The sequence below is a fragment of the Hylobates moloch genome, unplaced genomic scaffold (assembly GCF_009828535.3).
Source record: "Hylobates moloch isolate HMO894 unplaced genomic scaffold, HMol_V3 SCAFFOLD_9, whole genome shotgun sequence".
Classification (NCBI taxonomy): domain Eukaryota; kingdom Metazoa; phylum Chordata; class Mammalia; order Primates; family Hylobatidae; genus Hylobates; species Hylobates moloch.
The window spans coordinates 113002211-113017216 of NW_026652284.1; the positions used below are offsets into that span (position 1 = coordinate 113002211).

At 39.4% G+C, this 15006-nt stretch overlaps 1 protein-coding gene across 4 annotated transcripts in view; it reads right to left on the reverse strand.

Annotated features, from left to right (window-relative positions):
- Positions 1 to 15006, reverse strand: part of DNAAF11 (dynein axonemal assembly factor 11) — a 103382-nt gene that overhangs the window by 78603 nt on the left and 9773 nt on the right. For all 4 annotated transcript variants that reach the window (XM_058444416.1, XM_058444417.1, XM_058444419.1 and 1 more), the window contains exons 2-3: positions 10749 to 10916; positions 6219 to 6296 (exon numbers count right to left, since the gene is read on the reverse strand). In XM_058444416.1, coding sequence (XP_058300399.1) covers positions 6219 to 6296; positions 10749 to 10916 — 246 coding nt within the window. The remainder of the gene's footprint in view (positions 1 to 6218; positions 6297 to 10748; positions 10917 to 15006) is intronic.

Consider the following 15006-nt stretch of genomic DNA (forward strand, 5'->3'; position numbering starts at 1 on the left):
GCAAAAAATATGAACAGACAATTCTCAAAAGACGACATTTATGCAGCCAACAGACACATGAAAAAATGCTCATCATCACTGGCCATCAGAGAAATACGAATCAAAACCACAATGAGATACCATCTCACACCAGTTAGAATGGCAATCATTAAAAAGTCAAGAAACAACAGGTGCTGGAGAGGATGTGGAGAAATAGGAACACTTTTACACTGTTAGTGGGACTGTAAACTAGTTCAACCATTGTGGAAGACAGTATGGTGATTCCTCAAGGATCTACAACTAGAAATACCATTTGACCCAGCCATCCCATTACTGGGTATATACCCAAAGGATTATAAATCATGCTGCTATAAAGACACATGTACACATATGTTTATTGTCGCACTATTCACAATCGCAAAGACTTGGAACCAACCCAAATGTCCATCAATGATAGACTGGATTAAGAAAATGTGGCACATATACACCATGGAATATTATGCAGCCATAAAAAAGGATAAGTTCATGTCCTTTGTAGGGACATGGATGAAGCTGGAAACCATCATTCTGAGCAAACTATTGCAAAGACAGAAAACCAAACACTGCATGTTCTCACTCATAGGTGGGAATTGAACAATGAGAACACTTGGACACAGGGTGGGGAACATCACACACCGGGGCCTGTTGTAGGGTGGGGGAAGGGGGGAGGGATAGCATTAGGAGATATATCTAATGTAAATGACGAGTTAATGGGTGCAGCACACCAACATGGCACTTGTATACATATGTAACAAACCTGCACATTGTGCACATGTACCCTAGAACTTAAAGTATAATAAAAAATAAAAATAAAAAATAAAACACGTTAATAAACTTGATAATGCAGTTGTTAAATTATAAAAATGTAGACTCAGCCACTATATGAAGGATGTGTACAAAAATATATCTATAAATAAAACAGTCTATATCTCTGTTTCTATGTTTATTTTACATTGGCAAAAATGACAGATGAATTTTATAAATGTGGAAGATATATTTGGGGTAATCTGACTTAAGATAGGTTAGGTGGCATTTCTTAAGTTTAATTTAGGAGGCTCTAGAAGATATTTTAATTACATTTTTCTTTCATATAAGACTGACATTTGAAAGACTCCAGTGAGGTGAAAATGTCATATATCTTTGGATGTTGCTATAAGTTTGTAGATACAGAACCCTTCAAATGTACATAATATTTTTCAAAGTGTCAAATTTTAATGTCTACTTTGCCTACAATTAAGAAATTAAACTACGTCTGTCATCCCAAATATGAACGATTCTTGCCAAACTGGCCAAACTTGAGAAAATTTCATCTCTGGAGTTCGGCACTGCTTCCTTCAGCGGAGTCCCAGCCTCTATCTCCTGTTCTGCGGAGATCCAGCTCACTGACCATCTGGGGTCTAAAATCATGGAAATCCACAACACTGACTGCCCAAGGCAGGTGGGGGAGCTCATGCTATGGGAAATTCCACCTCTCCTTCCAGGTTAGGGTAAGGGATGGAAAACAAAAGCACTTTATTCTACCGTGGTGAATCCTCAACAGGAGAAAAAGAAAAAAAAAAACGAAGGAGACTAGCTATTGTTTTTGCCATCCAAGGAAAAAAAAGTAAAAAAGCAAGACAATTCATTTTTTAAATTATTTTGAGATTTACTTAAGCAGGTGGACTGAAGGTGTACCCCCATCTTCCTCCTCTGTCACCTCAAGCCCTTAAAATTAAACAAAAGAACATATTTGCCAGCAGATAGGATGCATTCTCCATTCCCACTATCCCCCTCCACCGCCCTCACCAAACAATCCTCAGGGTATCCTACACCCAGTTCATCCGTGTTAAAGCTGGAAAGCAGAGCACAAAAAGACCTGTCCAGGTAAAAGGCAGGAGGGGGCTGGCCTGCAGTTTGCCAAGCTCAAAAAGACAATAGTGACGATGCTGCCCTCTAGTGGTATATAAATAAAACAACTCACACAAACAGAACTCACATGGTGTGAGAATACTTACTTCACAAAATTAACAAGCGCTGGACAACCCAGCCAACAGTCCCAGTTTTAATTATTTCTTTGGCATTTTAGATAGAAACTTCATTACCACAAAACATGGACATAGAGTAAATTTTGTTATTCCATTTGTTCACAGGAGAACAGGGCTGTAAAGTGTTAGCTGGAAGAGAACAATGACTCCATTTCTAATGCAGAAAAATGCCAGTGATGAAAAGGATCATCTTGATCCCAGGACTGAGTCCAGGTTTGATGACTTTGGTAATGGTAATTTTTGAGAATGAAAAATAAAAATATACGATGTAGATTTATGTAATTGTTAATAAATAAACTTCATAGTCACTGGAATACCCATTTTTACCCTAGTAGGCAAATAGGCTAAAATCCACCATGACCTAAGTAAAGTCCTCCTAATTTCAGCTATTAGCAGATGGCAGTGGGGTGGGGAGAGCAGCTTGTCTGCCTCTATTCCATGGCCCTGCACTCTAAAGTGAAGTCTGCTAGTCAGCATGCCCCACCCACTCACAGAGTGCACAGTGGCTCTGCCAGGCAGGCTGAGGCTGGATAGGCAAGCAGAACCTCACAACTGCAGAATAAGTCACACAAGCTACCTAATACACCAAATCCTTTGTGACTGTAATCAGACACCAAATGTTACCAGACATTTAGAGAAAAATAGCACAAGATAGAAGCCTTCAATATAAAACAGAAAACCTCAGATGAAGAAGATAATTCACGGGATGAAAAAAATTGACGGCAAAAAGTTCTAACAATTATCTCCAAAGAGATTTTGAAGATGTCTCATCCATAAAATAAGAATATACACCACAGGAACGAAGCAATCAGAACATAGAAGTTTAGAAGAATAAAAAGTATGGCCCAAATTAACATATACACCATGGAATATTATGCAGCCATAAAAAAGGGTGAGTTCATGTCCTTTGCAGGGACATGGATGACGCTGGAAACCATCATTCTCAGCAAACTAACACAAGAACAGAAAACCAAACACCACATGTTCTCACTCATAAGTGGGAATTGAACAATAAGAACACATGGACACAGGGAGGGGAACATCACACACCAGGGCCTGTTGGGGGTTGGGGAGCTAGGGGAGGGATAGCATTAGGAGAACTACCTAATGTAGATGACGGGTTGACGGGTGCAGCAAACCACCATGGCACATGCATACCTATGTAACAAGCCTGCATGTTCTGCACATGTACCCAGAACTTCAAGTACAATAAAAAAAAGTATGGCCAAAATAAAGAGTTAATTGTAGATGGACTGAACTATAAAATGAACAGGGATGAAAAGAAAATGATTATTTGGAATTTGAATCTGGTGAAATATTTCAAAATGTATAATATCAAGAAAAATGGATTTAAATAAAAGATGCAGGTTAAAAGGCACAAAAGATCAGTATAATACTACTAAACTCCAATTGAAAGAAGTTCTTGGGGAGATTTAAAAAACACAAAAGAAAGTTATTGGAAAAGATAATAGGTAGATAGATGGATGGATAGATAGAAGAAGGAAGGGAGGAAGGAAAGAAGAAATGGTAAAAATGTAATTGTCAACGAATAATTCTCTATCTGGGAAAACTCTCCTTCAAAAATGGAAAATAAGATTTTTTAGACAGACAAAAATGAGAGTTTTTCACTAACAGATCTATGCTACAAGAAATAGTAAATAGTGCTTTTTAGGCTGAAATGAAAAGACACTAGGGAGAAACTCAAATTCATTTGATAAAATAGGAACAATTACTAAAGGTAACTATATAGGTAAATATAAAAGACAATATAAATTTATTTTTGCTTGTACCTATTTTCTTCTCCTAAATTATTTAAAAGACGGCTGCAAAAAGAAATAATTATAAATCTATGTTAATAGGCACATAATATATAAAGATGTGATATGTGACAATAACAGCATAAACGAAGGGAAGAAAACTAAACTATACAGGAGCAAAGCCTGTATACTATTGAAATGAAGTTGGTATTAATTTGAACTAGATTGTTATAAATTAAGATATTCATTGTAATTTCCAGGAAAACCACTAAGAAAATAACTCAAGTTGGTATTAATTTGAACTAGATTGTTATAAATTAAGATATTCATTGTAATTTCCAGGAAAACTACTAAGAAAATAACTCAAAAATATACAGTAAAAGAACAAGGAAACTAAAATGGCACACACAAAAATAACAAAAATGAAAACAGTAATCCAAAAACAGAAGAACAAGGTAGACATAAGATATATAGAAAACACATTGCAAATAACAGACACAAATTCTGCCTTATTGCTAATTACATTATGTGTAAATGGGTTAATCTCCCAAATTAAAAGGCAGAGATTGACAGGACAGATTAAAAATCAAAACATGATTCATCTATATGCTATTTAAATAGAAGCATTTTAGATTCAAAGATAGAAATAGTTGGAAAGGTAAAAGACAGGAAAAGTTATACCATACAAATGGTAACCAAAAAGAAAAAGAGAGAGCTGGAGTGACTATAGCAATACCAGACAAAATAGACTTGAGGCAAACAAATTCTAGAAAGACATAACCTTCCAAAACTGAGTCAAGAAGAAATAGAAAATCTGAATAGACCTATAATAAGTAAAGAGATTAAATTAATAATCAGTAAACTTTCCCAAAGAAAAGTCCAGGACCAGATGGCTTTCCTGGTGTATTCTAACAAATATTTAAAGAAGAATTAACACAAATTTTTTACAAGCTCTCTGAAAAAAATCGAATAAGAAGCACTTCTCAATTCATTCTATAAAGGCCCCTACTATCCAGATGGTAAAATCAAAGACACCTATAGGGAAACAAACAAACTACAGACAAAACTAAGAACAATTGTGCCTCAGAGGCCACCACCACAAAAGTTGAAAAGAAAACCCACAAATTGGAAGAATATATCTGCAAATCAAGTATCTGATCGAAGTCTAGCATCTGGATTATATAAAGAACACTTGCAACTTAACAGTAAAAAGACAAACAATATAACTAATTTAAAAATGGGCCAAAGCTTTGAATAAACATTTTTCCAAAGAAGATATTCAAGTGGCCAGTAAGCACATAAAAAATGCTCGACATCACTAATCATTAGGTAAACGCAAATCAGAAGCACGATAACATACCACTTCACACCTATTAGGGTAGGATGGCTACTATAAAAATAAACAAACAAAAATATCTTCCTATCTTAAAAAATATTGTTTATAGAAAGTATTAGTGAAGTTGTGTAGAAATCAGTACTCACATGGATTATCAGTATAAGTACAAATCGATACAATAAATATTTTGGAGAACAACTTGGCAGTATCTTTCAAAATATGCTGATTTAAATGCAGGAATTCCATTTCTAAGTGTCTGTCCTAGAAAAAACTGTGCACATGTACACAAAGTAAAATGTAGAAGGAGGCTCACTGTAGCCATGCTTATTATAGCAAATGCTGGAATGCACCCAAGTGTCCATCTGCAGACAGATGGTTAGATAAATCAATCTACAATGATTCCAGTATGTAGCCCCACGCCCCCTTTCCTGGATATTAAAAAAGTAAGGTAATTGTAAGGAAGAAACTAATTTTCAAAACAATACTCATAGTATGATACCATTAATAGAAAGCAAAATGAAACAAAACCACCTTGTATATACCCAAGTGTTAATTCTGGCTACCTCTGAGGAGGCTAGGTTAGGAAAGGGTGAAATGGACTTCCATTTTTGAATTTACATATCACCTTATTGCTTGAATTCTTATAAGAAGAATAACTATAAGATGTACGTAAAATGTTAATTTTAAAAGCACGCCTATTTTTATACAAGACTGTTTAAATCTAACATTTTTCTTTTTTGGGGGGACAGAGTTTCACTCTTGTTGTTCAGGCTGGAGTGCAATGGTGCGATCTCAGCTCACTGCAACCTCTGCCTCCTGGGTTCAAGCAATTCTCCTGTCTCAGCCTCCCAAGTAGCTGGGATTACAGGTGCATGCCACCACGCCTGGCTAATTTTTGTATTCTTAGTAGAGATGGGATTTAATCACATTGGTCAGGCTGGCCTCGAACTCCTGACCTCAGGTGATCTGCCTGCCTCGGCCTCCCAAAGTGCTGGGATTACAGGCGTCAGCCACCACACCTGGCCTTCTAACTTAAAATCTCAATTTTAATTCATAATAGCATAATAGAAGAAACAGTCTTACCTTCCAAGTTTTCTATTTTTTCAATGTTGTTTAAAGCTAAATTCAAATATTCAAGTTTCTTGAGTTTGCTAACATTTTCTGAAATATAAGATAATGTGATTAAGATAATTAATCTTCAAAATAAAGACACTTTTATGTAATCTATTACTAAAATAATAAAGAAAATCTAAAGATTATTATTATGGTTATCAAATCCATGTTGCTTTTCCAAATCTATACCTGTACGTCAGACATGGTGGCTGCCTAAGGAGGACCCATTTCTCCCTCCATCCTTCCTAATGACACCCAGTTTTGCTCATGTCTCTACCTAGCCCTAACTCCAGGCAGATAGGTTTAGGCAAGCTGGGCCAGTGCATGACAATCCAATCTCTCTTGCTACTGATGGCTCAGGAACCTAGGTTTAAGCCAAAAAGCCATGGCAGTCTCTTGGCAACCGTGTGATACAGGAGAGGACATGCACGCCCAGTGCTCCTAATCAGATAAAAGGGAAGGATCTATATTCCATGCTTGGGGGGTTCTTATCTCTTTTTCCTGCTGGATGTTAATAAGGAATTACTATCTCTACTGATACTTATACTCAATCATAAGGGAAGCAGCTGCAGGACAAAGCCCCAGAACTGGTAGAGCAGAGAGAAGGAATCAACCAACCCTGACTGATTCTGGAGTCTTCTCTACCTCTAGACTTAAAGTTGGTAAGAAAATTGATTTCCTTACTGTTCTACCACATTTAGTTGGGTTTCTTTGACTTGAAGCCAAAATCAACCGATACAGAATTATCTTATTTAATAAACATGAAAGCCAATACATGCAAAACAAAAGCATAAACAAGTCACAGAATTGCTGCAAAATGGGGCCTTTGAAAAATAGTTAATAATACCATAGCAACTATTGCTGAGTGCTTTTCACATGTCACACAATGTTCTAAGCATTTAGTAAATATTACCTTATTTAATCCTCATAATAACCCTGTGAGGTCAAAACTATTGTCTCCTTTTTACAAATCAGAATACCAAGGTACAGAGAATTAATTCACTTGTCCCAGGTTAAGTGGTAGAGCTAGGAAAGTTGACCCCAGAACCTGGAACTAAATCATTATAGTACACCTTAAAAGAACAGTCCTTTCTAAGATGACAGGAATGTAGAAAACTTTGCTAAGGAATGTGCACTGGGGGCAGCCTCACTCAATTAGTGCCTCCTCTGCCCATTTCTCAGGGATATCATGAAGCTCAAACATAGTGATTTATAATCATCACCCTTATCACCACTAATAGTTAATCTAAAATGTACAAAACATCATATATTTGTTTCCATAGACCTGAACATAACAGTTCACATCTCTGAATCTCAATTTATGCATTGTTTAAACGGAGGATTTGGGGGAAAAAAATTACAAACGTTTCTCTCAGAATTTAAATTATTCTAAGTAATCCTAATGTTTGAAAAAGCTCTTTAGAAACATCTGAGCATTCAATAGTCAAGATTTGGAGGTTTCTTTTTTCTTTTTTTAAGAGACAGAGTCTCACTCTGTCGCCCAGGCTGGAGTGCAGTGGCGGAATCTCAGCTCACTGCAAGCTCCGCCTCCCGGGTTCACACCATTCTCCTGCCTCAGCCTCCTGAGTAGCTGGGACTACAGGTGCCCGCCACCACGCCCGGCTAATTTTTGTATTTTTAGTAGAGATGGGGTTTCACTGTGTTAGCCAGGATGGTCTCGATCTCCTGACCTTGTGATCCACCTGCCTCAGCCTCCCAAAGTGTTGGGATTACAGGCATGAGCCACCGCGCCCAGCAGATTTGGAGGTTTCTATGTGCTAAGAACTATGAGAGTCTCGTCCACATCCTGAACAAAATACTTTATTATTGTTAAAATGGCCAGCCCACAATAAAATACCTCTTCAAAATAGGATTTCCCTTCCCTACTTTTGTTATATGCATCACCCTCTAAACACCAAAGGAGTCATACGATAGAAAAGTAAGATTTGCTCAGGGAGGGTTTCCTAAGTAAACTCCTCAAAACCACAGGGCCCAACTTGGACAGAGGGGTAAAAAAAAAGGCTCTGTAAGTCAAAATGGAAGAGCTTCTTGGGTAGTGAAAAGGGAGTCTGAGTTCTAGCCAGACCATTCTAGAAACAGTTCTCATCACCTAAGCAGGCCCACGAACTTGGGAGTAGACCCTCTGCCTTCTCGGATTTAAGAAGCTCTGTGGCTGTCAGCTTGGCCCAGGCATGCAGCCCATTGGGAAGCTGTTGAAAGGGTTGATTCCAGGAGCCCACAGGTTCTGATTCAGTAGGTCTGGGGGCGGGGCACTTGACAAGACCCCATATGGCCCCCGGGCTCCCTCTTGGGTCACCTCTAAGCGGCGCCTTCCTCCGCAGACCATCTGTGTCTTCCCATGGGCAACAGGGCTTTAGGAAAGGCAACTGCTTCACAAACTTCTACCTGAATGGCACAAGAGCGAGTCTGAATCCTAGAGGGGTGGTTTTACTTGCTAAATAAGTGCCTAAAGGCCTATGGCTGGAGTAGCACTGAAAAATCCCATTATTAGGATTTAAAAGAGTGTTTAATTTAAGAGTACTTTGGAAGCAAAAATTTAAGCGTTCTCACAGTTCTGAAAAGGACTGAAATACCACGCTCCTAATTAGTAATTGTGATGGACCCAGCTGTGGAGATTAAAATTTGGGAACTCTTTTAGATCTGTACAATTAGAACCGTTCTTTCATGCCCCCATGCATAAAAGCTGGTGGTTTTCTGTAATAGCCTTTTTAATTGAACAATGTGCCAGAGTTTCTAATTTCTGGTCAAGTTAAAGATGCCAAAAATAATTAACTGAAAAAATACAGAGAATTTTAGTAAATCTTCCAAAAATGATGCAAGTCTAGGCTTTTTGCAAGCCTGAAGCCAATTTTCAATTATCCACGAAACTAGAAGCAACCACATCACCAGGATTTCTCAACCTCAGCAATACTAACATTTTGGGCTGGATATTCTTTCTTGCAGGGGGTGGGGGGGCATCCTGAGCACTATAGGATGGTTTGCAGTATTCCTGGCCTCTATACACTAGATGCCAATAGCATCCTCTCCCCATCCTCCCATACACATGCGACAACCAAAAATATCTCCAGACATTGCCAAATGCCCCTGTTGTGAACCACTGCACATCACCATGGGAAGTTAAATATAATCCTGCAAGCTGACCTCTGGGTTCTCGTGCCAGGGCACACAGGGGTTGGCACTCACTCTGCCTCCTCAGCCCTGACTCCATCCCTTTTCCTCCAACTCCACTGGCTTCTCCTTTCTGCTCCTACCTTCATTTGGCTAGCCTGGGGCACACTGAGGTAAATGATCAAATTGGTAAGAGCAGCAGCACAGCAGCTGTCCTGTAATGAGTACTTATCTTATGGTGAGCAAGCACTAAGCATATCATTTCATGTAATCCCTATGGATTTATATATTAGGCATTATTAGCCATTTTACAGATGGCAAAACTAAGACTTGGGCAAGTAACTGACTTGTCAAATTTCACACTGCATAGAGGGAGGCGGGAGAGGCAGTGTTCTGACCCAGGTCTACCTGATGCCAGAGCCTGTGCTTTCTCTTTCCGGGTGCTAGGGATTCTCCTTCTGTGTCCACGTGGCAGGACCTCCATTAGAGTAACTCCACAGACCTCCCTTCCCTCTGCCCTTTAATTCATCATTCTTCTGTGAGAGAAGTCAAGTGTGGTGGGGGAAGGAAGACCAACTTATCTGATAGGTTAATCAGGAGAAGAAACTGAGCATGCTCAGTCCTACCCTCTTTCCTGGTTTCTGGGATCTTCCTACCAGCAGAGAGCACATGGTCTCAACCTACCTCCTGACATGAAGCAAAGGCCCACCCGGGGAGGAGAAACTTGCGGTTGTCCAATTCTGCCTGTAACTGGGTGAGCAGGTTAATTCTGAGGGCAATATTAGCAAGCCCACTTGGCTGCCAGTCTACACCACTTTCTTAGAAGAGCTTTATCAGTTATAATGCTGACATTTTTATCTTCATTGACCTCATTCCTGCATTTACCCCTAATTTCCATTCCAAATTGGAAGCCCCTCAATACCCAATACTAAGCCCAATGCCTTGCACATATATGGTCACAATAAATATAGCAAAACTAGCTATTGAATTCTGCAGTAACCTGACAAGGACTCCCTCAATTCTCATATAAATTCGTTTTGCAGTGTGATGTAAAATGATGACAAATGCCTCCTCCCTTTCAAACTTAAACAAAAAATCAGGTCTGATGTGTTCTCTGTCTTTTTAGATGATCAGGTCAACTAATGTGTTCCTCACCTTTACCTGCTCTCCCAACTCCTTGCTGGAAATTGTTTTCACTACACACAGAAATGTTCAGAGAAATGCCCCCCACACAACCACTGAGAGATGCTGTGTCTGTTTTCCCATGGAATCCTTTTTCAGTGGTTGTCTTCTAAAAATAACACAGCACTTTCCAAAGTTCTCTCATTCACAATGTTAAAGAAACCATAAGAACTAGGTACTGAAACTTACCAATTTTCCCAATAAGATTATTTTGAAGATAGAGAATTTTTAAATCCCGGCACCATTTATCAATGTGTTCTAGTCTTTCTATTTCTTGCTGATGCAAGGAGAGTTCCTCCAGGGAAAAAATGACACAGTCATTGTGTTCAGCATTCCGTCTAATAAGATCTTCTGTGACTGGAAGAAAATGTGTTACATATTACATTTCTGTCCCCATTGTTCAATTGAAGATTATTGTGTTATTAACACATTTTTTTTTTTTGCAGTTAAATGTCAATTCTCCAGGCCCAAGCGATTTTCAAAGTGAAAGAGAAAATGGTACCTCCTCCTGGAGTTTTTGTGATGCCATGATGTGAGTTGGAGGGAAGAAGAAGACATGATGATATTATATTTGCCTTTGAATGTGAAGGGTCTACATACATTTTGCTGTATGGATGGAGATGGAGTTGAGAGTTAATGGCTATAAAAATGTTTACATGGAATCTTATGGTGGTACCATGTTAAAATGGATGAGATCCACCAACTAATCTGAGAAAGAGCAACTTGCTACTGAGAGGCACAGTTGGGCTGCCAGAAGGCAGAAATATGAAAGCATCTTCCACCATTCAGAAAATAAAGGTCATAGGTCATTCTTTTAACCAATGTTTATTAATTTAACTAAAGCTTAAAAGAAAGAAAAGGAACGCCTTAGATCTTGCACTGCATTCCTATAAAGCAGCCACCACTTGTTCTGTTTCCAGGAGAAGTGTTTTTGAAAGCTGCTCACAGAAGAAGGTGTAATGGGAGCTCCCATCCCTCAGACAAGAGTGATGTGTAGTGCTGGGTTCGCCTGCCACAGAAGGTCAGCAGTACGTGAGGAAGATGGCGCCAGGAGACTGGACATAGCACTATCTATGGTCCACAGTCACAGCCAAGCACAAGAGATGCATTGAAACCAAAAAGGTAATGACAAGGAGGAACCAGGCACTTCCCACTGCCACTAAAACTGGCATTTGTTGAATGCTCACATCTTCTGTAGGATGTGGAAATACTGTATGTCTACCCCAGGAGATAATAAAGACTCACTGTCACTTTCAAGGTGCCAGGTACTATTCTAAATGCTTTGCATGTATTAATATATGACCATCTGGAGTTATTATTGCCATTTGTCAGATGAGGAAGTAAAGCACAGAGAGAGTTTAAATAATTTACCTGGGTCTTGGTGATAAGTGCTAGAGCCAGGTTTTAAATTCACAGTTCAGTGTCAGACCACCTGCTCTTAACCACTATGCTCCACTGTCTCAAGCATAAGCAAATAACAGCCTCTAGAAATTCCAGGTTTCCTCAAGGTGCAGACTCCTCTAGCTGAGACACAGTTCTTCACAGCAACTTCTGCTACCACACCTCTATGTCACATCCTTAAAAGTGGAATTTGCCTTTTTATTAAATGTAAAAACATGTACGAACTTATCATTCATGTGGAGTTATCATTCATGTGGAGTTAGCTAAACTCTATGCTACTTCCAGTGAGATATGGGTGCTTGCAATGACAGTTCTTTATAAGAAGGACCAGAGTAATGTAGAGGTTGAGAGATTAAAATACCATACATGGGGAAAGTCCTTGCTGCTCTAAGCTTTGGCTCAACTAACAGGCAGAGATGGTCACAAACCAGATCCTGGTAAGCGACAGCCCAAAGCGCCCAGGAAGGAGGCTGACAGTACATCACCACCAGCCTGGCTCGCTGGGACCCCTGCTGCCAGCACCATTCAGCTGTCCCTGGAATTCCACTAATGGTTTGTGAACCAGCTTAAATAGGGTGCTATAATCAAGAAAAAGAGAAAAACCAAACCTGTAAGAGAAGAGCATTAAAACTACTCTCTATCTTCCTAACCAAAGTTGGTTTTAACAGCTTAAATCAACTGATAATGAATAAATGGGTACAGCCAGAGGATACAGCAATGCTCCTGTGTAAAGTAAAATGTATGATCTATATCTGTAATTTACCTATAAGAATTCTCTTAGCAAGGATGCAACATGGGTCAAGGGGTTGAGATTGCACAACCCTTGTTATCTGTACATGTAACAAAATGTAGAAATTATTGACCACTAGTAACAAGACCCTCAATGACTAACGGTGTATCTGTAACTTAAACTACTCAACTCCATAGAGCAAGGGGGTGGATTGTTGGAGGCCTTGCTACTATTAGAACTGGAGTCCATGGGGCCAGGAGGACGTGCCCATCCAGAGCTCAAGTCTTCCTCTCCAGACCATGGCCCATGGAGGGAACAATGGGATTCACTGTCCAAGGGGCTCCAAGCCTTACTCTAAACCTTGCAATGGCAGCTTCTCCAGGTTTGTTCCTGAAGACAGACCATGACATCAGGTACATATCCCAACGCCTACAGGTGTCCAAGGATCAGCTGTTTGTCAGGGAGGTGGATGGCATGGATGTATAGGCTGGAGTGTCCATGCTCATACATGGGCGTTAGGGGCCAGGATAGAGTCAGAGATGGGAAGAAAAGGGAAGAGTGGGCCAGAGGACAAGATTTCCCCAAGCCACCATGCTCTGTCATAGAACTCCAGCATAGGAAATGCAGCCCTCAGGTTGTTAGGAAAGTATAGTTGTCAAGGGAGGAAGACGTATTTTATTTAGCAGTTTGGTTTATAACTTGATACATATGCCTTTACTTATACTCTTGCCCCAGATTCTGGTTGAAGGCTTAGTTTTGTATCCATATTGAAGATATAATTTGAACTCCAAAGGAGATGTCATCCATGCTTAAGTCGAATGTGTTCAGGGGACTTCTGATAGAATCTTAAGCATCACTTGGTCTCCGGCCTCATACTGCCATGTGGGACTTTCTGACTCTCAGTGCTGCTCAAGGTATCACAGGGGCCTCTAGTCTACACTCTGAAAGGCTTTTCCAAATTGCCCACTCTTAAAGATTTGCAGGGTTGACAAAGTTTCTACTGGTACCAAATATCCTTGTAGTATTCTTTTGCTATACCTCTGAACATTTAAGAAACTCTTTTTTTCTTCCTTTGAGACATGGTCTCACTCTGTCACCCAGGCTGGAGTGCAGTGGCATGATTACAGTTCGCTGCAGCCCAGGATCAAGGGATCCTCCTACCTCAGCCTCCTGAGTAGCTGGAACTACAGGCATGCGCCACCACACCCAGCTATTTTTTTTTTTTTTATTTTGTAAAGACAGGGTTTCACCATGGTGCCCACATTGGTCTCAGACTGCTGGACTCAAGCGATCCACCCACCTTGGCTTCCCAAAGTACTGGGATTACAGGTGTGAGCCACTGCGACCAACCAAGAAAGTCTCTTCATCAAGGTATTATGTGTGTAAAATCAATCACTTCATGCAACTGTCAAATCTTCTCTTTCAAAGCCATGTAAGTATTAGGAAAGAATTATATTGATTCATATCTTCTAACCATGAGAATTAAGATGAGAAAAATCCCTATTAGTTTAAAGAGGTGGAGTTTAGGGAACCTTCCTTAGCATGAATAACTAAATTACACACACACACACACACACACAAAGGAAAGAAGGGACACAACAGAGAAGTTTGCCTGGACAGCAATGATTATATACAATTAGGATACATTAAAAGAAAATGGATAATCGCAGAGGAGGATAGAACTGTGACGATGTGGAATTTCCCAGCAGATCTTTTCTAAACTTTCCTATAACAAGCAAACTGCCGTGTGGCTTACCATTTTATAGCACTGAGGAAATTGTTGTTACACAATGCTGCTTCACCTGTAATGGCAAACATCAGAACAAAAACCAGACCCCCCAAGAAGAAATGTGTAAAGATATCTTCGTGGTGCATGGAGATTATAGTGTTTCATGCTTTTGAACAGGAAAGCATTTTTGGTTTTATATACTATCTAATTTAGAGCAAACACTCTTTAAGTCCAAGGAGCATTATTTGCCTTTAGAAATTTCTACTCCAAATAATATAGCACTGCACTTACGTGAGATCATTCTAGAGATTTAAAAACGCTTTGGGAAGGCATACAAGTGCCCAGCAAACATAAAAAAAAAAAGCTCCACATCACTAGTCATCAGAGAAATGCAAATTAAAACTACAATGAGATACCATCTCACGCCAGTCAGAATGGCTATTATTATAAAAGTCAAAAAATAATAGAAGTTGGCAAGGATGCAGAGAAAAGAGAACACTTATACTCTGTTGGTGGGAATGCAAATTAGTTCAACCCCTATGGAAAACAGAATGGAGATTTCTCAAAGAATTAAAAATAGAATAAAC